Below are 18286 nucleotides of genomic sequence, written 5' to 3'. Positions count from 1 at the left end.
ACAGAGGTTATATATAGATAAGGGAAGCCATGGAGGGGGTTTGTTATTCCTAGTAATAGTAAGTCTATGCACACGGACTTTGGCGCATTGGAGATCGATACGCATGTGTTCGGAACCGTTTGATGCAAATAATGAAAAGTTCATGTGCGTGCGTCAGATAATTTAAAAATCTCCGTATCCGAATTTTTCCATCTAAATCTGTGTAGATATTTCTTGTCCTGCGTACGGAATGCATGAAACGTACATGTGAATTAACCTCAATTTATCATTAATTTAAGAAAACATAGAAATATCTGATGCAATTTTTTGTTTTGTATGGTACTATTTTTTACTGTAATTTTTTTCCCAAACTGAAAGAAGTCTAAAATAGGAGTAGATTGTTGTCAGCTGGTTAACAGAATACTCCATCGTAGTATTTGTTTGTTTACTTGGCTGGCTGGTGATCGTTTGAGTTTGATGAGTGACACACGCCGGCCAGATTCATTGTTTCCGGAGGACAGTTTCTGCATGGCTGGGGACAAGTGCCACTTTTCTAATGGAAAAATGGAGATGCTGGCATGGTGTGATAAGGAGATGCTCCTACCCTGGCCTACTAGCTTACACCAAAAATAGGAGTATCAATCAAAGTTCACATCTAGTCGATCTACGGAAGAAATTAATTTACAATAAGGATTACATCGCTCCATTATCACTCTCTCAATCAATTCTGCCTCTCAATGACATAGCCAGAAATTTAAGTCGATGACAGCACCACTAAACATGATCTTAAAATTTTTTTATCTTTACTTATAGTAGTAAACAACCATAATATGAAAGAAATGAACTTAGAGCATAACATTTGCTATATATACATATAGATAACGAGTTTTTATGAAAAACGAGTATGTAAAAGAGAACTTTTTTTAGAAACTTAACAAAAATACTAAGGATGTAAGTGTTATAAGAGAAAAAATGTGTATTATTTTTAGATACAAATTGTCGTCACCTTTATAATTTGGGGTAAAATAAAAATTATTGAAATTAACAGTGGAGGCCCGTGCCCCCCACTAGTCTCATTGTGGCTCGGCCACTAGTCTCTCTCTGATCCATTTGATAAAAAAGAAATTTGTGATGGAAGTGAAAACAAGAGAAAGTAAAGTAAAAAGAAAAGAATAAAAAAAAATATTTTTTTTTTTTTACATGTGTTTGGTTAGAATGAAAATTTTTAGAAGAAAAGATATATTTATTAACTTACCATTAACATACATAAAAAAAAAAAGGATAGCAAATGCACGCTGGCAGCAGGCTATAGTCACAATGGAAGTTCGTATTTATTGAGATGTATAGATCGAATCAATACCACATGGGTGGTAGGCCATGGTTGAATTGGAACTTATGGGCAAATTCAGATAATAACTTATGCTATGACAAAATCATTGATTGCAGTTTGGTGGTGATGAAGACATAACCCTTCCAAATTCAAATGTATAATAACAACAAGAGGAAAAAAAATTAACGGAGGAAGCGGTGAATAAGGTCATCCACATTGGTATAATCAAAAGTCAATTATTTTTAAAATTAATAATGTTGGTGCAAAAGATGACTCTCAATGGTATAATCAAACTTAGCAACATCTTTAGAAATAATCAAATTTTGGATTTTGGATAACTAAAACTAGCAACATTTTTCAATAATCAAAATTTGTGGACTCCACACCACATAAGTTAATTAGTTCCAAAATTTATATACACGCGTGTTTCAATTGGTATTTTTTTCTTCTCTCCTTCGTCTACTCTATATATTCTTCACTTCACTCACAAACTATCTCTTTTTTCCCTTAAAAAGTAAAACTCATATCTCTCGATCATCTACAATTTAACCTATCATCGCCGGATTAAGGTATTTCACTCTTATTTTCTGTTTCTATTTTTTTTTTCCAAAAAAATTCATAATACGAAGGAAGAAAGTTACCGATTTTTTTCCAAAAATAAGAGAGGGAATCGATATATTCAAGTGCAATGAGATTGTGGGTTCTAACAGTGTAATCTATGGAGAGGACATGATAAGGATAACGTACCTAGCTAGAGTCCCCACCGTCAATTTGTGTGTATACTTATTTGTTTCATGTTTAAAATTTAGTTTCTCCTTACTTAAAAATCATTCGACAGGATCATCAACTTTCGCTCGATCTCATCCTATTGTGAATTCTAGCTAGTAGTTTGGATGTCATAGAAAGATGTTTTGTAAGCTTACGCTCGCGGAAGCGCATTACTATATGACTTGGGTCTAAACACATGCCCCTAAAGCGAAATAGAGATTTTCATTTATCGAATTCCCCGGCTGTTGTTGAAACTTTTGTGGGCCATGATTATGAAACATATACAAGAAATCTCAAATTTCTGCATAGGTGAGTCTGGTCTGATGGATAATCAAAATGTCGGCAATAAGAAATGAAGGGTTCCTAACATTGTACGTACAAGGACATAGGCCGGCCAGCTTCCACAAAGTCAACTTAATTTGTCCGATTCTGACGTTTGAACAACTGAACTCTGATGCCTAATGATCTACTGGTAGAAACAAGGTCCACCAAAAAACACTTACATGAATAAATACAAACTGTCATGCCTATGCTCAATCTCTCACTTAGGGTTTTATTCCTAGAATTTAATGTTGTTTCTTTGCTTATATTTTAAGTCCTAAAAATTCGACCATGAATTCGTTATAGGTTGCTTCCTCTATAAGATTTATGAACGAAACTAACAAAAAAGTTAGATTCATACCTTCTTCTTTTTTTGTAGCAGACAAGTTGTCAAAACAAACATATATCAAAAGAGTGAGAGAATTAAGCACGAACATTTTTAAAAGAACTATAGAGAAGAGGGAGAGAGAAATGAGGAGAGAAAGTGGAAGAAAAAAGGTTAAATTCTAGTAATGAGGAGAGAAAAGAGCAGATTTGACAAGAGACTGTAATGGAAGATGCTTTCCCAAGTCTCTTTGAGGCTGCTGGAGAATGTCTTTTGTGGTTAAAATGCTTATTTCGCTAGCCTGCTATACACACTTTAACAGGAGCAAGTTATGACATGTTCTTTTGACAACTATATATCCTACATTCACCACTTAACGAACTCCAGCTTCTATGTCTACCAGCAGGCTGAATGTACGCCCTGATTTTTGTGATTTTCCAAGAGTGAAGTATTACGCCATCAATAAAATGGAGCACAAGTAAAATTGCCCGTGCCAAAGCAGGTCGCAACAATGTCTAAACCCAACATATGGAATTGCAACCAATCAATATGAATTGCTAATGCTAATGCCAAGCCCCAAAGTGGTAGGCAAATGCCTGGCCATTGCTGTGCTAACCATCTGCTTTGACCTTTGCGGCCGGCTCAATATTTGCACTCTGCATTGTTGTTGGAACAATGGTCCCGAAACTCATCACCAATATTCAACAACGGTTCTAAGTTTGTCACTTCGGGTAGAAACGAAAAGGAAAGGAAATTGAACACACAACCACCACCTGCACCAGAAATATAATAAGATCAACACTAAAAAAAATTGACGTCATTATAAATGTCATGTGCCTCGTGCTCGTTAATTCCAGATCCCTATTGCACTCTATATTAGTGTTCCTGCATTCAATTTTACCCGGTATGATAATCACTAGGCTTTTCAATCTACCAGGTACTTCATACCTAGACGTCTACTTCAAATTTTCTGAGGTCCAAGTCATGGGCATGCAAAGGCAACAAAAACTCAGCTTGTTGATACTGGTTCAGCTACTGTTGGAATTTATTATATGACAATCACAAAACAACCATAATCAAAAAATGTCAATGAACATTAAAACCATGAACACAATTAAGCAAATACGGAGTATATTAGATAGTTAGAGTTAGGAAAATAGCCTGTGAGATGGATGAGAGGCACGTCATGCGTTGCCCTAAAGCCATATTTGTCTTCCTTCATGTAGATTTTAGCGGCTAAATACGACTCCAAGATAAAACCCACAAATCTCACAATGTGTCTCCTTGTAACACAATCAGTGGAAGATGGGGGTGCCAAGAATAAATCAAATTTTCCATAATATATTGAAAGTAGTAGAGAGAGAAGAGAAATCAAAACCATAAAACAAAGTGAGGAGATATCTTATTTATAGGATTACAAACACCTTTTCATAGGAGTCATATCCTTTCACTTGAGATGAAAGGTCACACATTTTAGACAAAAGAGATGTCTCTCCAATAAAATATTTCTTTTAATTTTAAAACTTAAGAAAGTTCCAACAGCTACTTCTTCTAAAACATAAATAAAAAGAGAGAGATCCGTATATAAGTCGTTTGCGGAGGCGTCAAATCACAACCGTCCGTTTCAAAAGTCAATAGTTCGGGTTTAAATGAAATTTTCCGGGGAAGAGTTCCTGAAAAAAATTTGTTTAAAATTCGGACTATTTAATACACTTTAGACGCATGCGATTGATCTCTGTAAACGATTATTCACAAAACTCTCTGTATAAAAGTTTTTCTCAAATAAAAAACCCATAATTGGCATTGGGAAGACGTGTATCCCGAAACTAATAGTCACATATCATTCCATTTCTCCACTTAATTGTTGGGGTAGTGATAATAAAAAAACTGTTTTTCTTTTGCTAAAATTTTAGTGCATAATAATTTTGTAAATTACATATGATACGATTCTTGTGTATTTAAGTTTTGACGCCAACAAAAAACAGTTTTGGCATTATCATTTTTCCTAATTATTGCTACCCACCCAACTGTCCAACCAATGGTACAATCTTTTGATGCACTTGAGTTTTGGTACCAACAAAAACAGTTTTGATACTATCATTTCCGTAATTATTGTTACCCAACCGTCGAACCAATTGAAACGACGTCGAGTGTTTCCCAGTTGCACAAATCCGCAGCTGTTGTCACTCGGACTCCGGTGACTGCAATCCCCCACCCACCACCCCCCCGGCTCGCTCTCTCTCGCTCTCAGAGACTACTCTTTCTTCCCTCCAAACACATATCCGCACCCGCACATATACTACAACGTGGATGAAGTTGAGAGCCAAGAGCTTGCTCTCGATTCTAAGAAACAGCAACCACCAACCTCACTCCCCACCCAATCATCATCAACAACAGCAGCATCGAACCCTAGTGAAAGTCCGTCTGAAATGGGTCAAGAATCGAACCCTAGACCACACCATCGACACCCACACCGACCTCAAGGCCGCCTCCCTCCTCAAATCCGCCATCACCCGCTCCTCAACCGGCTTCATCACCTCCAAATCCATCTCCGATTGGCAAAAGCTTCTGGGTTTAACTGTGCCCACTCTCCGTTTCATCCGCCGTTACCCTACTCTCTTCGAGGAGTTCCCCCACCCCAGGTTTGGCGGATTTCTTCGACTTGTTACTACTATTTCCTAATTGGAGTATTATTTCTTGTTTCGTTCATACCCCCAAGTAATGATTTTGACCTGAGTTTTAACCATCCAAGACTCTCTCTCCATCTCCTGACTAAAAATTTTCACTCTGAGTTGAATTTTAAGTGTGAAAGATTCATCGCACTCCAAAAAAAAAGAAGTGAATTTACAAAGTTCACACGTTGAGCATAATACTGATGCCAGTGCTTTAAAACTACCATAGGGGTTAATTTGAGAGGCACATAATGTCCTGGGTGTAGGGATTTGGGTTAAGGATATAGGTTTGGCCAAATAGTTAAGTATTGGTATCGTGATTATGTTTTGACGGTTGGAATTGATGATTTTCTTAGAATTATTCTGTGACAGTGAACAAGCATGTTTGTTTTTCCAGGTATCCCAGCTTACCCTGTTTTCGCCTCACAAAATTTGGTACTACTTTGCACAATCAAGAGCAGAGTCTTCACCAGACCCACGAAGCCGATACAGTCCAACGGCTTTCTAGGGTTCTTATGATGACTAAGAACAAAATGCTTCCTCTTCAATCAATTCATCCTTTGAAATGGGACCTGGGTTTGCCTGATGACTTCGATAGAACCCTAGTTCAGAAGTACCCTGATCATTTTCGGGTTGTTAAGGGATTGAATGGGTTGCTGTCTTTGAAATTAGAGCAATGGCCCGAAGAGTTTGCAGTTTCTGAGTTGCAGAAGAGTAGTGAGAATCGCAAATTGGGTAGTTTTAATAGTGAGTATAGGCAATTTAAAAGGGGGCAAACTGCATTGGCGTTCCCAATGAACTTTCCGAGGGGTTATGGAGAGCAAAAGAAAGTGAAGGCATGGATGGAGGAGTTTCAGAAGTTGCCATACATTTCACCATATGATGACTCTAGTATTATTGATCCGAATAGCGAGCTTATGGAGAAGAGGGTCGTTGGGGTCTTACATGAACTTTTGAGCTTGACTATGTATAAGAAGACTAAGAGGAACTACTTGAGAAGCTTGAGAGAGGAGTTAAATCTTCCTCACAAGTTTACACGGATCTTTACGAGATACCCGGGGATCTTCTACCTCTCTTTGAAGTGTAAGACAACGACGGTGGCACTAAAAGAAGGCTACCGGCGAGGGAGATTAGTGGATCCGCATCCACTTGTTCAATTAAGGGAGAAGTTTTATTATGTAATGAGGACTGGGTTGGTTTATAGGAATAAAGGTTTGGATATGATACCTCAACTAGACAGTTTGGCTAATGATGAGGTGGATGTTGCGGAACAAGAAGGGTCTGAGGAAGAAGAGTATGAAATTGGGGATGATTGCTCTGACGAGGAAGCTTCAGAGGTTGAGGAGGATTCCAATGAAGATTAGTGTCTTATCCGACACAAAGACAAAAAAAAAAAAAAGCAATTGTGTCTTGCTTTGTAAAGGGAGAAGTGTTTCAGATCTAAGGTAAGGAAGTTTGTTTAATTATCTGTGAACATAGAAATCAGTTTCCTTACTGAATGTTTGAGTCGCTATAGATATGTTATTTTCCAGAGCTTTGATAAGGTAATTTTTTTGTTCTGTGTCAGTGTTGACTCTGGAGAATCCCATGTTCTTTGCAGTTTTAGCATTCCATTGACAACGATACAAATATCATGTTCTCTACTCTATGCCATGACAAACTCAAAACTTCTACAATGCTCCCAAATAATATGGGAGTATGATGCTCCCATTAAATCTAGACCCTTAGATTGAAAAGTAGGTAAATTACAACCTTTAGATCAAAATCACTCACAAAAAGTATGGTGGGTTTGCTAAAACTGAGATGGTTTTAAGAATTTTTTTACCAAAAAAACGTAGTATTACTTACCACAGAAACAGGTTTTATAACTTCTATATAGTTTGTAACTTTTTTCTTTCATATACCAGTGTATTTAGTTTGAATGTGTTGAGACAATATCCAGGGAATAACTACCTGTTGTGGTTTTGAAGCGATGCTACTGCACATAATGCTGAATCCATGCTATGATATGACAAAACTAGATTCAAGCTTCTATAGTGCAAATTGCTGAAACCCATGCCATGATAATCACAAGAATATATCCGTGTAAAACTTAAATAAAGGAGCACTATTCAGCGTTTTTGCTCTGAGTCTCAGCTGCAGATTTCATTAGTAGCATATCGATGTTTGTATTCAGTAACTCTTAAATTTATCACAGAATAAAGGTACCTTTAACTTATGAGGCCGGTGTCTTTGCCTATAACATAATTGATGCTTAGGCCTTGGACGAGAGATTGAAAATGATGATAAAAAAAGGTAGCAGGCTCCCTAATGCATTTCATGAAGTAGAGAAAATTATGCTCGCAATTCCATTGATTTAATTTGTGGAATTTGATATATGGAATCTGCATTTTCTCTTATTTGGTCTGGTTGTGGCATTTTGGGTTTGTTCAGGCTTCATACAGTCTCTTCGTTTGAAGGCTCTGAGATGAGTGGAGGGCCCGTTTCGTACAGCAGATGCTATAAACTACCTTGTAGAGCAGTTACTTAGTGAGCTTCATTGTAGCTTCTGAAATGGTTCAGCGTAGCTTAACAACCCGCATCAGACATAATGAAGGACGTTTGGGCCATTGAAGGGAATTCAGCGAACTAAGAGGAGTTCTAAATGTCAGGTGAAATGGTGTCATTCTTATAGATGCTGAACTCGTATTTTGGTGAGCAATAAGGCATCTTGACGTTGGTAATCCGCCGAGTGTATTAACTGCTATTTGTTTCCGTTGTTATTTATTTTACTGTTGACAATCTAATTGTTTAAGTGGTTGAAAGTATCCTTCGAGACAGTTCTAATAAAGAATAATGGAACTGGAAATCAAGCCGCTTGTGATTCTTTTTCTTTTGCAAGGAAAGTGATATGTATGCTTAGGTTCTCTCTCTTTTTTAAGCATATTTAAATTGAAACTCTGAAATTCTCGGGCTTCCATTCGTTCACTCGCCTCCTTGTTTTTCAGATCAACCATAATCTCCTCTTGTATCACGTCCGGGACATTGAGAGTGCATCTCACGTTGCCCTCTGATCAGGCATGGAAATTGCATCAGCCTCGTATTGGCCCTTAGCATATTTCCCATTTTCGTCTGCACAATTGAGCCAAGCGGTAATTTCTCTGTCAGAAAACAAAAAGATGGCCAGTTGTTTGAGTGAAAACTTATTTGATGTGAAAACACATTTCGGTTTTTACTTTTTTTTCAGTTATCGAAAACAGTTTGCCACACAATACAAAACAATTTTGGTCATTGTAGCAGAAAATAGAAAAACATATCAAACGGGCATAACGAATGTTGCCCATAAGAGAGGTCATCGGGCATCCCCAATACGTCCCCTATCTCTATTTACTGGTGGTTAACTTTGAGGGATTTTCTTTGTTTATCAAATAACTTTGAGGATTTTCTTTGTTCAATATATAGTAATTCGTAATAACAATTTTTTTTTTTCTCATGCATAGAACGGGAATACGCTAGTATTTAAATGTAAAATCCTCTTTAATCATTGTCTCGGCAATATATCATCATTTCGCCCTGATTTTAAAACAGAATTTTACTCAATTCCAATCAGAATCTATTAACAAATACTGATGTTTTTTCAGTAAAAACCACTAAATCTCTACAAAATCAACTTGCAATACATTTCCCTTTATATCAGATGGAGGCAGACAAAGTCCAACAAGAAATGGTACAATGCATCACAACCTCAAGAGGGAGAAAAGATATGGTACAAGATCTACCACAGACCAAGCAATAGCAGCATACTGAAGAAACCTAATACCAGTATCAACGTCAAATGAGGCCTGTGGGGAGAAGACAAACAGCTTTTGGAGATAACCAGATTGTTTAACTTCATCCAATGTTTCACTAGAATTCGAAGCAGTTATAGGGATCTCCATAATTAGTGCCGGAATGTAGCTGGTTGATTTTATAGGGATTCCCAAGGTGTTTGCGACGATTGGCAGATTCCATTTCGCAAGAGCCTTGGTACAGAACTTCACAAGTAGAATCGTCGAGATTCCCACTAGCATTCTTCCCGCAAAGGCGCGGAGTGTGAGTTGAGGGGTAAAGATGCGCGCAACATTTTCATGGTGAAACAGATGATAAGTTTGCTGGACGCCACTTACCTGTATTAAATTCCTTTATGCTTCATAAAAATGTGCAATCGAAAATGATCTTCTCAAATAAAAAGAAGGTTAAACCAATTATAAATGTGCATCATCAACTTATTTTCCATACCCTGCGCTGTTGTTTCTCTTCTCCACGAATTGAAAATCTTGATGCTACAACTGACAAATACCTTACACCAGATTACATAGTTTCCTGATACCCTTTTAGCATATTTGCCGGTTTCTAATTTATGTTCATACAATTGGCACTGAAGGTACTCGAACAGGCACTAGACGTTGAACTAACAGAATAAGCAAATTTACAAATAAATTACTTAAAGTTCTCTTTTTCCACTAGCATAGCAAAAAAATTACTCAAATTCTGCCTGTTTAAGTTAGTATTTTAGAGAACTTTTCTACGGATTCAAACCCTGCACCAAAATTGAGACACAAACTGAAACCAATACTTGGAGAAAGAAATACTTGTGTCAAATAAGAGTTTCCCTGATCTCCAGTGAAGACATAACGGTTCAAAGATACCTTCCCGTGCTACCTAATACCCAAATAACTTAGTAGTTAAGATTGTAGTCAAGTCCCTACTTTACCAATATTTCAGTGACTGCTCAAAACCTCAGGATAGTGTTGCAAAACTTTTGACCGTTCGTATTATCAAAATTGAGTTGTGACTCTGAGAGCATTCAAAGCAATATGATCTAACTTATTAAGCAGCGCAATATTAGCATCTTAGATATGCAGCATCCAACTATTCACTAATCAATACAAAGGCACACTGGAGACTGATACACTTCGGAAATCCCAACATTTTAATTCTTGCATCTATGGCAAATCTTTCCGTGCAACTTCATCTTCCTAGAGTCTCTGATATCCACATGGGACAAAGTTTGTTTGAATAAGGGTTCAAAACGAAGCAAGCAATGCTCATTACAAGAACTAAGATGCCCAAGATTTTGACAGGTCAGAAAGAGTATAGTCTGATATTAAACGTCTGGTCTAACAAGCTACCCAAATGCCCGACATTGACCTCCTTTTTACCTCTTTTTAGCACAAGGTTATCATTGCTTATACATTTACCTCATCAACTAGTTGAAAACAAGTTTAGAAGAAAAACTAGTTGAAAACAAGACCTAGTTGTACTGTTTTGATAGAGCATACTATTTTGCATAACAAAATTGGTCAACCTGCAATTAAATAGCTACAGCAGAGCGTTGGGAAGTTCCACAGTAAGTCCCTGATGCATCATTTCCAGCCCAGAATAGGCTAGTTGATTTCTCCCAAAAAAAAGGCCATCCAGGAGTTTATTTTGTACTCTAACCTGTCAACAATTTAAGGTTGGCGAGCTTGGTCAAGGAAAATATTGTTTTGGTTGCAAGCCGCAACTCTAGGTGTGGGAGAAGGCACACTGTTGAGGTTACTTTAGAAAGAAGGAAAATTGAAATAGGGCACAACAAGCATGCAAGACTCCTGCTTTATAGTGGGTCTTGGGAGAGGTAAAGGTAGGCAGTCTTGCCCCAACCCCAAACTATCTAATAGAGAAGCCCATTTCAGAACCATGAAATAGCATAGGGACAGATGAGCATTAATGTGTTCTTTAGATTCTAGTCTTGAAAGTTTTCTCTTCCATTACTATATTATAGGGTTTATAAATGGCTAGCTTCCCCTTTTGATGTTTTATCCCTTGAATTTACAAAAAAGATCGCATGTTATGGGTTCTAGTGCCTTTTTTTTCTTGATCAATATATAAACAATGATCATAAACATCATTCTTCTTATCCAACCAGAGGTATAGAAAGGAAGAAAATGTTTAATTTTCTTTTCCTACAAATAATCTCAAGTTAAAGAAAAGAAAAAACTGATATGAAAGTAAGTACTAATAGTACTATAAACATGAGAAAGATAGCTTGTTGTGCTTACAATTCCAAATGCAACACCAGTAAAGGATGTGTGATACTCAAAGCTCGGAGTTGGATTCTCAGGTGTTGGGTAGGCAAACAGCAGCAAGAAGCTAAGAGCTGCCCAAAACGTCATCACTGCCACAGCAACAAAGTGTGCATAGTCAGAAATAAAGAAAGCAGGCAATCATAACCAGTTTGCACCACACAGGCAGCATCTAGCTTTGATGTTGAGCCACTTTGATTTTCAAACATTTCACATGAAGAGTCAAAGCAGTTTGTATTCTCTCCGCTGTGTAGATTACCTACACTTTTGGAGCTTTCTCAAACTATCGAGGGACACAAAAAAAGGTTAGCACCCTCCATCCTAGCAAGAACTGGTCCTTGCCATTTACGTCAACTACTTATTTTTCCTTTTAAAGCGTGGCCAACTGCGCATAGCTCTCTTTGTTTACTTTTAAAGCACTACATTGTTATGCCTGCTATAGAATATTGCCTCTTTAACAGTTCACTGCTCTCAAAGGGGACCCCACTTTCCATTCAAAATGAAGGAGTAATGTTTGTGGAAGCATGTTCACATTTTGTGCACATACCAGATACATCCATAATCCATTTGACCTTCTCCATCTAAGAGGCCAAACTATAACTGGTACATATTTTGTACATTGTCTGGGGAGAAAGGGGCTATAGCCAAGGTCAGCCTAAAAGTTGGTAGAAAAACCATGTTTAGGGCTTTTTGTTTGTTTAGGTTCTGTTGGGCCTTAGAAGCATTCTCAGAAGCCACAGTCACCTCAATCAAGATTTTTCAGAATTCAATCCCCTTTTGGGGCTTCTCCAGAACCTAAACTGCTTTGAATATATTCCAGCTATTGAAAATTGGCTACCAACATTTTCACAATTTCACACAAACTACAGCTGACCCATAAAAAGTACTCGTAGGAGCACGATCGCAGACAGACTTATTTGGATATGTGCATACTGAAAAGACCTATACATACCATTTTGCCCTGAAACAACAAAATTGTCAATATGTTCATGAACAGTTAACCAAAATGCCAGAATTGCCAATCCAAAAGCAAGACCTCCGATGATGTCAGCCAAACAGTGCATCCCAAGGCAAATTCTTCCTAACAAGAGAACCACATTCCAGTTTCAACTTTCACAAAGAAGAACCAAAAAACTTATAAAAGAAACCAGAAACAAGGGAGAATCCTAACTTACCCAAGCCAATGAGGCCAACAAACAGGCAAACCATGGCGAATCCCGAAAACAGCATGGAGCTATCTGTACTCTGTGTGTACATTATGACATAGTGCAAAAGGTAGCTGGATCACAACAAAAAGGGATTTATTTAGTTATCCCTCCGATGTATTAGAATGCTAAGAATGGTATCACAAAGTGCAAGGAAGAGCTGTGCTTCAACTGAAAAAGGAAACCCCTCAAACTGGTGACCGCCAATTATCAATTACTAACAACTAAAGATATCAAGACAAGTTGTTCACGAATAGTCTGGAAAATTCATCCTCGGTTATTCATTGTTATGGTAGAAACTTTATATCCAACCCAAAAGCATAAAGTTATTTGATAGACAGGTCCCAAAATTGTATTAGATGATCGCCCATTCCATACCCATGCAATGTGGGATTGTATTCTTTAGCATCCCCTCATGTGCAGTCACGTTTGAGGTCTATCACTTGTAGCCTCTTTTTAGGTTTTTCTATTACACAGTCTAGGGTAGAACTCACCCCAAAAGCTAGCTATTGAAGTGAGGGTACCCTCACGCTTATATTCTTCATATTACTTTGGTACCCAAGCGATGTGGGACTTCGCTTCACACCATCCCTCACACCCAGTGTGCTCACTCGGCAGCACCTGCAACGTGCAGGCCAGGGACACGCACCCTACCCATCCTTGGCATACCCGGCTCTGATACCATGTTACATGGTCTTGGGTAGAACTCACTCCAAAAGCTAGCTAATGAAGTGAGGGTGCCCTCGCGCTTATATTCTTCATATTACTTTGGTACCCAAGCGATGTGGGACTTCGCTTCACACTTTCATCGTGCAGCCTTTTAATTTTCATCGTGGGGCGTGGATTGTGAATTTTTTAAAAAGTGGGGTGATGGACTCCGCTTTGATACCATTTAGAAACTTTATATTACTACTAATAGTAATCAACATGTTTTTTCTTAATAAGTTTGTTTTAATGAAGCTAATTCAAAAATACCATGTTCATGCAACAATTCTTTTGGAAAATGCACCTACCCAAACCACCAATCAGTACCATATAGCTGGCCTCACCCATACCCCGAATGAGAAACACAGAATGAAGAAACAGGAAGAAATCATAATACCCAGATAAGCAAACTGTGTTGAGAGTGTGAGAAGAAGGCATTCCATATTCCATTGCATTCTCTTTCTCATCTTTGGTAGCAGTCACTCTCCTAACAGGTGGACAACTGGGTCTAGGAGCTGATACTACCTCCTTTATTCACACATAAACATCCTTCAGAGTTATGCTTCGTGTCAATTTCAGAACTACTGGAAAATCCAGATGTAGAACGAAAATACCTTTACAGAGTTCCCTAAATAATCACAAAATGCCATCAGCAGGGTCATCTGTCTGGCCAATTTACTATGTCCACTCTACAAAAAATTGCCAAAAGAAAAGGAGGAAAATTTCACAACATGCTGGCAAAAGATTGAACAATTATGACCTTAATTAAAGGGAAGGGAGGGCATTACCCAGAAGAGCAAGGGAAGAAAGGCAGTGTAGAAAGGCACTGACACAACACAAGACAGTCCGGAGAAAAAAACGTCCAATGATCCATGATGATATTTCTGCAATAACCAGTAGACTGAGGCTCCGTTCCAGAACACCTTCTTAAAAAATAAGTACTTATTTCATATTTTCAAACTCAAAAATAATGTAAATAAAAAATAATTTTTCAATTTTTTTTGCATCGTATTAAAGATCTCAATGAGATCTATCAAACAAGATCCATATTGCATATTTTTAGATTTCAATGAGTTTATAATTTTTGAGCTTGAAATTGCCTTCTTAAAAAATAAGCACTTAAAACCCGTTCTGGAACGGGGCCTGAAATCCTCAAAATTGTCAGATAACATCAATAGAAAAAAGGAAGAATAGAAACGCAAAATTCAATAATAATTGATGAACTACGTCGTAACTTTCCTAATTTAAAGGGTTAGGTTTTGAGTTTTAAATTATGGCTGTTTTTCAATGACTGTTTTTCACTTAACTTTCCTAATTTAAAATTCAAAACCTAACCCTTTAAAGTATTTATTTGATAAAGTATTTATTTGATGACAATAAACTCTTTTCGTTAGCAAAATGTTAGTAGAATTTTGGACAGAACCTGTCATGTAAAAAAAAACCCATGACATGATGAATAAGATTTTATGACGAAAATACCCTTTTATCTTTCTTTTTGGGCGCTGCTATTCGCAGCCCTCTATTTACTCCCATAGCCCGTTAAAAATTTTCAATTATACTCGACAGTTAGTTACCGAAATTGAGATATATTTTCAGCATCCAATTACCGAAATATAATATTTTTTTCAACAGATGTTTACCGAAAATGCATGTTCGGCAGTTGTTTACCGAAAATTGAATATATTTTCGACATGCAGTTACCGAAATATAATATTGTTTTCAACAGCAATTTACCGAAATGTTATTATAATTTTCAACAACCATTTACCGAAATGTAGTGGGCTACGGAAGAAAATAAAGGGCTGCGAATAGCAGCACCCTTCTTTTTTTAATCTACTCCTAGAAATTTCATTTAAGAACATCATATGACATCTACAAAAGAAATTGGAAAAAAACCGAAATGGTCCCTGTAGTTAAATATTTGTATCAACTTGGTCCCTGTAGTTGTAATTGGCTCAATTTATACTCTGTACTTTTCATTTTGTTCCAATTTGGTCCAATTGCTAACTGCCGTTAGTTCTTTTAAATAAAGACAAAAATAAGCCAATAAAGACAAAACTAAGCCAATTTTTTTGTATTTATTCAAAAAAATTGATTTCGATGGTAATTTTTTACTTTTTAGGTTCCTCTCGTCCAAGGACGGAACCAGGATTTTACCTTAGTAGTGGCGAAATGTATACTAAAAAAATTTAGTAGTGGCAAAACTATATAAGTTGGGCATAATTTTTATTTTTACATATAATAATTGCATTTTCTAAAATTCTTGTCGTGACGGTCGCCACCACTAGACCCCCCTTAATCCCATCCTTGCTCTCGTCATGACGAAATAATAATCCCGAAAAAATTGACAAAAAAACTAACAAATGTGAAAAAAATTGAATAAGGACAAAAAATAAGCCACTTGGCTTATTTAGCCGAACAACCCCTGAGTTTATGTAATATTCTGACTTTTGGACATAGTTCTTTATCATGTTGTAACTTTTGGATCTGTCATATTGTGAATTTTGGACATGGTTCTATATGCATTTTCAGTACCATCAAGAAAAATAGGCATCTCAGTATTTGTCCACAAGTTGAACATGTAGACAATACCGGTGGTTATGTTGCCTCATGGCTGATCATGAAAATGTTGAATTAGAAGGCAACTTTTTGCAGAAAACTATAACTAAATTTCTTCTCAAGTGCCTCCTTATCAATGGAGAATGGAAGAATGAGCTGTATTTTGGTTCAGATGTGGATTAGGTAAGCTTGTGCAAAAAATTTGTCCACCCGTGACCCGACCCGAAGGATCCCGGGTGGGGTCGAACATGTGCTTCGGACGGGACGGGTTCATTTTCTATTAAAAATCAAATTTTGGTTTGGGGTCCGGGCTGGTAAGTTTCTTACCTGACCTGACCAATTCATAAAGATTAATTAGGTTTTTTGTCAGACCTAACCCGACGTAAAGAATCGGGCTCGCGGATGGTTCTTACCCCTTTTCGGTTCGGTTTGCGGGCCTAAAATATTTGTTACCTGCCATGTCAGGTCAGGGGTCAAACCCGACCGCCCGACCCGTGCACACTCCTAATATTAGGGCAAGAGGGGAATGAGAGAATTACTATTTTAACTCCAGAAAATGGGCCATTTGATTTTGCTGTTAAAAGGACTAACGGCGGACTAACGACAGTTAGTAATTAGACCAAGTTGAAATAAAATGGAAAGTACATAGTGTAAATCGAGCAAATTACAACTACAGGCACCAAGTTGACACAAATATTTAACTATAGGGACCATTTCAGTTTTTCTCCCAAAGAAATTCATAACAGAAATAGAGGAAAGAGCTACATCACCCCTGATTCAAAATTTGGATGAATTAATTACCCTTTTATCTTCATGTAACGATAATTTATCAAATTTGGAAAAAGCTACGGAAGGAATAAAAGAACCTAATTGTTGGGATCACTTGTGGAGAAATTGTAAGTGATTGCGAGCTATGAGGTGATTGAGTTGGAATGTGGCGGGTGGCTGGATTTAATTTTGGATGTGATGATTTTAGGGAGGTTACAAGTGAAGGTTAAGGTGACAAGACATGATTGATGGGCAAGGAAGTGGAGTGTGGAGTTTTAAATATTATATAAAGAGTAAGTGAAGATGGATCTCAGTTGAACGGGGTTTAAAGTAATTACCATATCCTTCGTCGTAGTTACAGTTATTATAGTTACAGTTAGATGGATTGTAATTTTGGCGCCCCAAAAATTGATGAAGAAGCTCCAAAACTGAGCTGTATTAATACACAAAACAATATCGTTTTGGAGTTTCTTCATCAATTTTTAGAGTGCAAAAATCAATTTCCAAAATGAATTGAGAAATACGATATATCGAATTAGCCAGACCTGGATCAGCAGGATAGTAGGAGTGCCAGAGACTACAAGACTAGAAACCCAGGGTTGGGTTAAGGATCTAAGCTTCATAGTCAAATTGAGAATTGAAGAAATAACAATCCATAAACCGATTCCACACAAGAAACCCACTTGCCACATCCACCATGGTATGTTCCCCAGTCCCCCTCTCTCTCTCTCTCTCTCTCTCTCTTCAAGATGGAATCACGAGTAACATGAACAATTTCCAAACCCAAATAAGATAAGTGGACAGAGAAATAGTGGTGGATTGGATTTAGTGGCTACACAATTGGCTGGATTTTAGCCGGCGGAGAATAGACATCACACAAACACAGAGATCATTCCGAGAGATGAGTAATTTTTTTGTAGCGCAATACTATAGACGCTAAATAGTTTATGAACTCGCAATAAATATAGACATGACACCATCACTTCAACACATGATGCAATACATGGATAGCCTCACCTACTAAAACAGTGCCACATGCTCATTTCGTACATTAGTTAGTACATTATTCAAATGTTTATACACTCTTCTTGTTGCCGATGGTTTGCCCAATATCTTTTTCTTCGTATGTTTCAATGATTATGGCATAAAACTATAGTAATTAAATGATGGTTGGTCAAATATATTTTGGCTTATAAAGAAGTTTTAAAATCTTTGGTTCCAATTGAGTTGTAGTATTTTAACTACTTTAATGTTGCCCTTTCAATCAATTGTGTAGTGAATTAACATGTTATTAGCCGGCGGAGAAAAAAACATAGACACAAACAAAGAGATCATTCCAAGAGTGAAATATTCACGACGGTATGCCAAATGTCTTTTTTTGTTGGTTATGGCGATTATTTTTTGTTGGTTATGGTGTGATTATGGCATAAACCTATAGCTAGTAATTGAATGATGGGTGTTTTACCCGACGAGAAAATGAAATGATGGTTGGTCAAATAGTTTTGGCTTTATAAAGAAGTTTTAAGATCTTTCATTTCGATTGCATCGTAGTATTCTAACAACAGGGTGGT

The 18286-nt window shown here is 37.2% G+C and overlaps 2 protein-coding genes across 4 annotated transcripts; one reads left to right on the top strand and one right to left on the bottom strand.

Moving 5' to 3' along the window:
- The first annotated feature begins 4879 nt into the window (after positions 1–4879).
- On the top strand, positions 4880–8362 carry LOC131318832 (protein WHAT'S THIS FACTOR 9, mitochondrial). Of its 3 annotated transcripts, none has more exons than XR_009197823.1 (3): positions 4880–5365; positions 5793–6840; positions 7829–8362. XR_009197823.1 is itself a non-coding variant. In XM_058348826.1 (2 exons), exons 1-2 carry the CDS (start codon positions 5034–5036, stop codon positions 6757–6759), a joined length of 1299 nt encoding a protein of 432 aa, XP_058204809.1. In that variant the 5' UTR covers positions 4948–5033; the 3' UTR covers positions 6760–6941. The 3 variants fall into 3 exon arrangements, 1 of the variants encoding a protein (XP_058204809.1); XR_009197824.1 differs by having other exon boundaries at positions 4948–5365; positions 6963–7881; XM_058348826.1 differs by lacking the exon at positions 7829–8362 and having other exon boundaries at positions 4948–5365; positions 5793–6941.
- A 589-nt stretch (positions 8363–8951) lies between these two features.
- LOC131318833 (lipid phosphate phosphatase delta-like) lies at positions 8952–17420 on the bottom strand. Its single transcript, XM_058348827.1, has 8 exons — positions 17261–17420; positions 14177–14272; positions 14003–14077; positions 13786–13916; positions 12654–12757; positions 12431–12559; positions 11455–11570; positions 8952–9540 (listed from the first exon to the last, which is right to left on the bottom strand). The coding sequence occupies exons 1-8, from the start codon at positions 17405–17407 to the stop codon at positions 9112–9114; spliced, it is 1227 nt and encodes a 408-aa protein (XP_058204810.1). The 5' UTR covers positions 17408–17420; the 3' UTR covers positions 8952–9111.
- Positions 17421–18286: the final 866 nt, after the last annotated feature.

This window comes from Rhododendron vialii, chromosome 3a (genome assembly GCF_030253575.1).
Source record: "Rhododendron vialii isolate Sample 1 chromosome 3a, ASM3025357v1".
NCBI classification, from domain to species: domain Eukaryota; kingdom Viridiplantae; phylum Streptophyta; class Magnoliopsida; order Ericales; family Ericaceae; genus Rhododendron; species Rhododendron vialii.
Note: the sequence above shows the minus strand (reverse complement) of the source record. Positions and strands in the feature narration are given on the sequence as shown.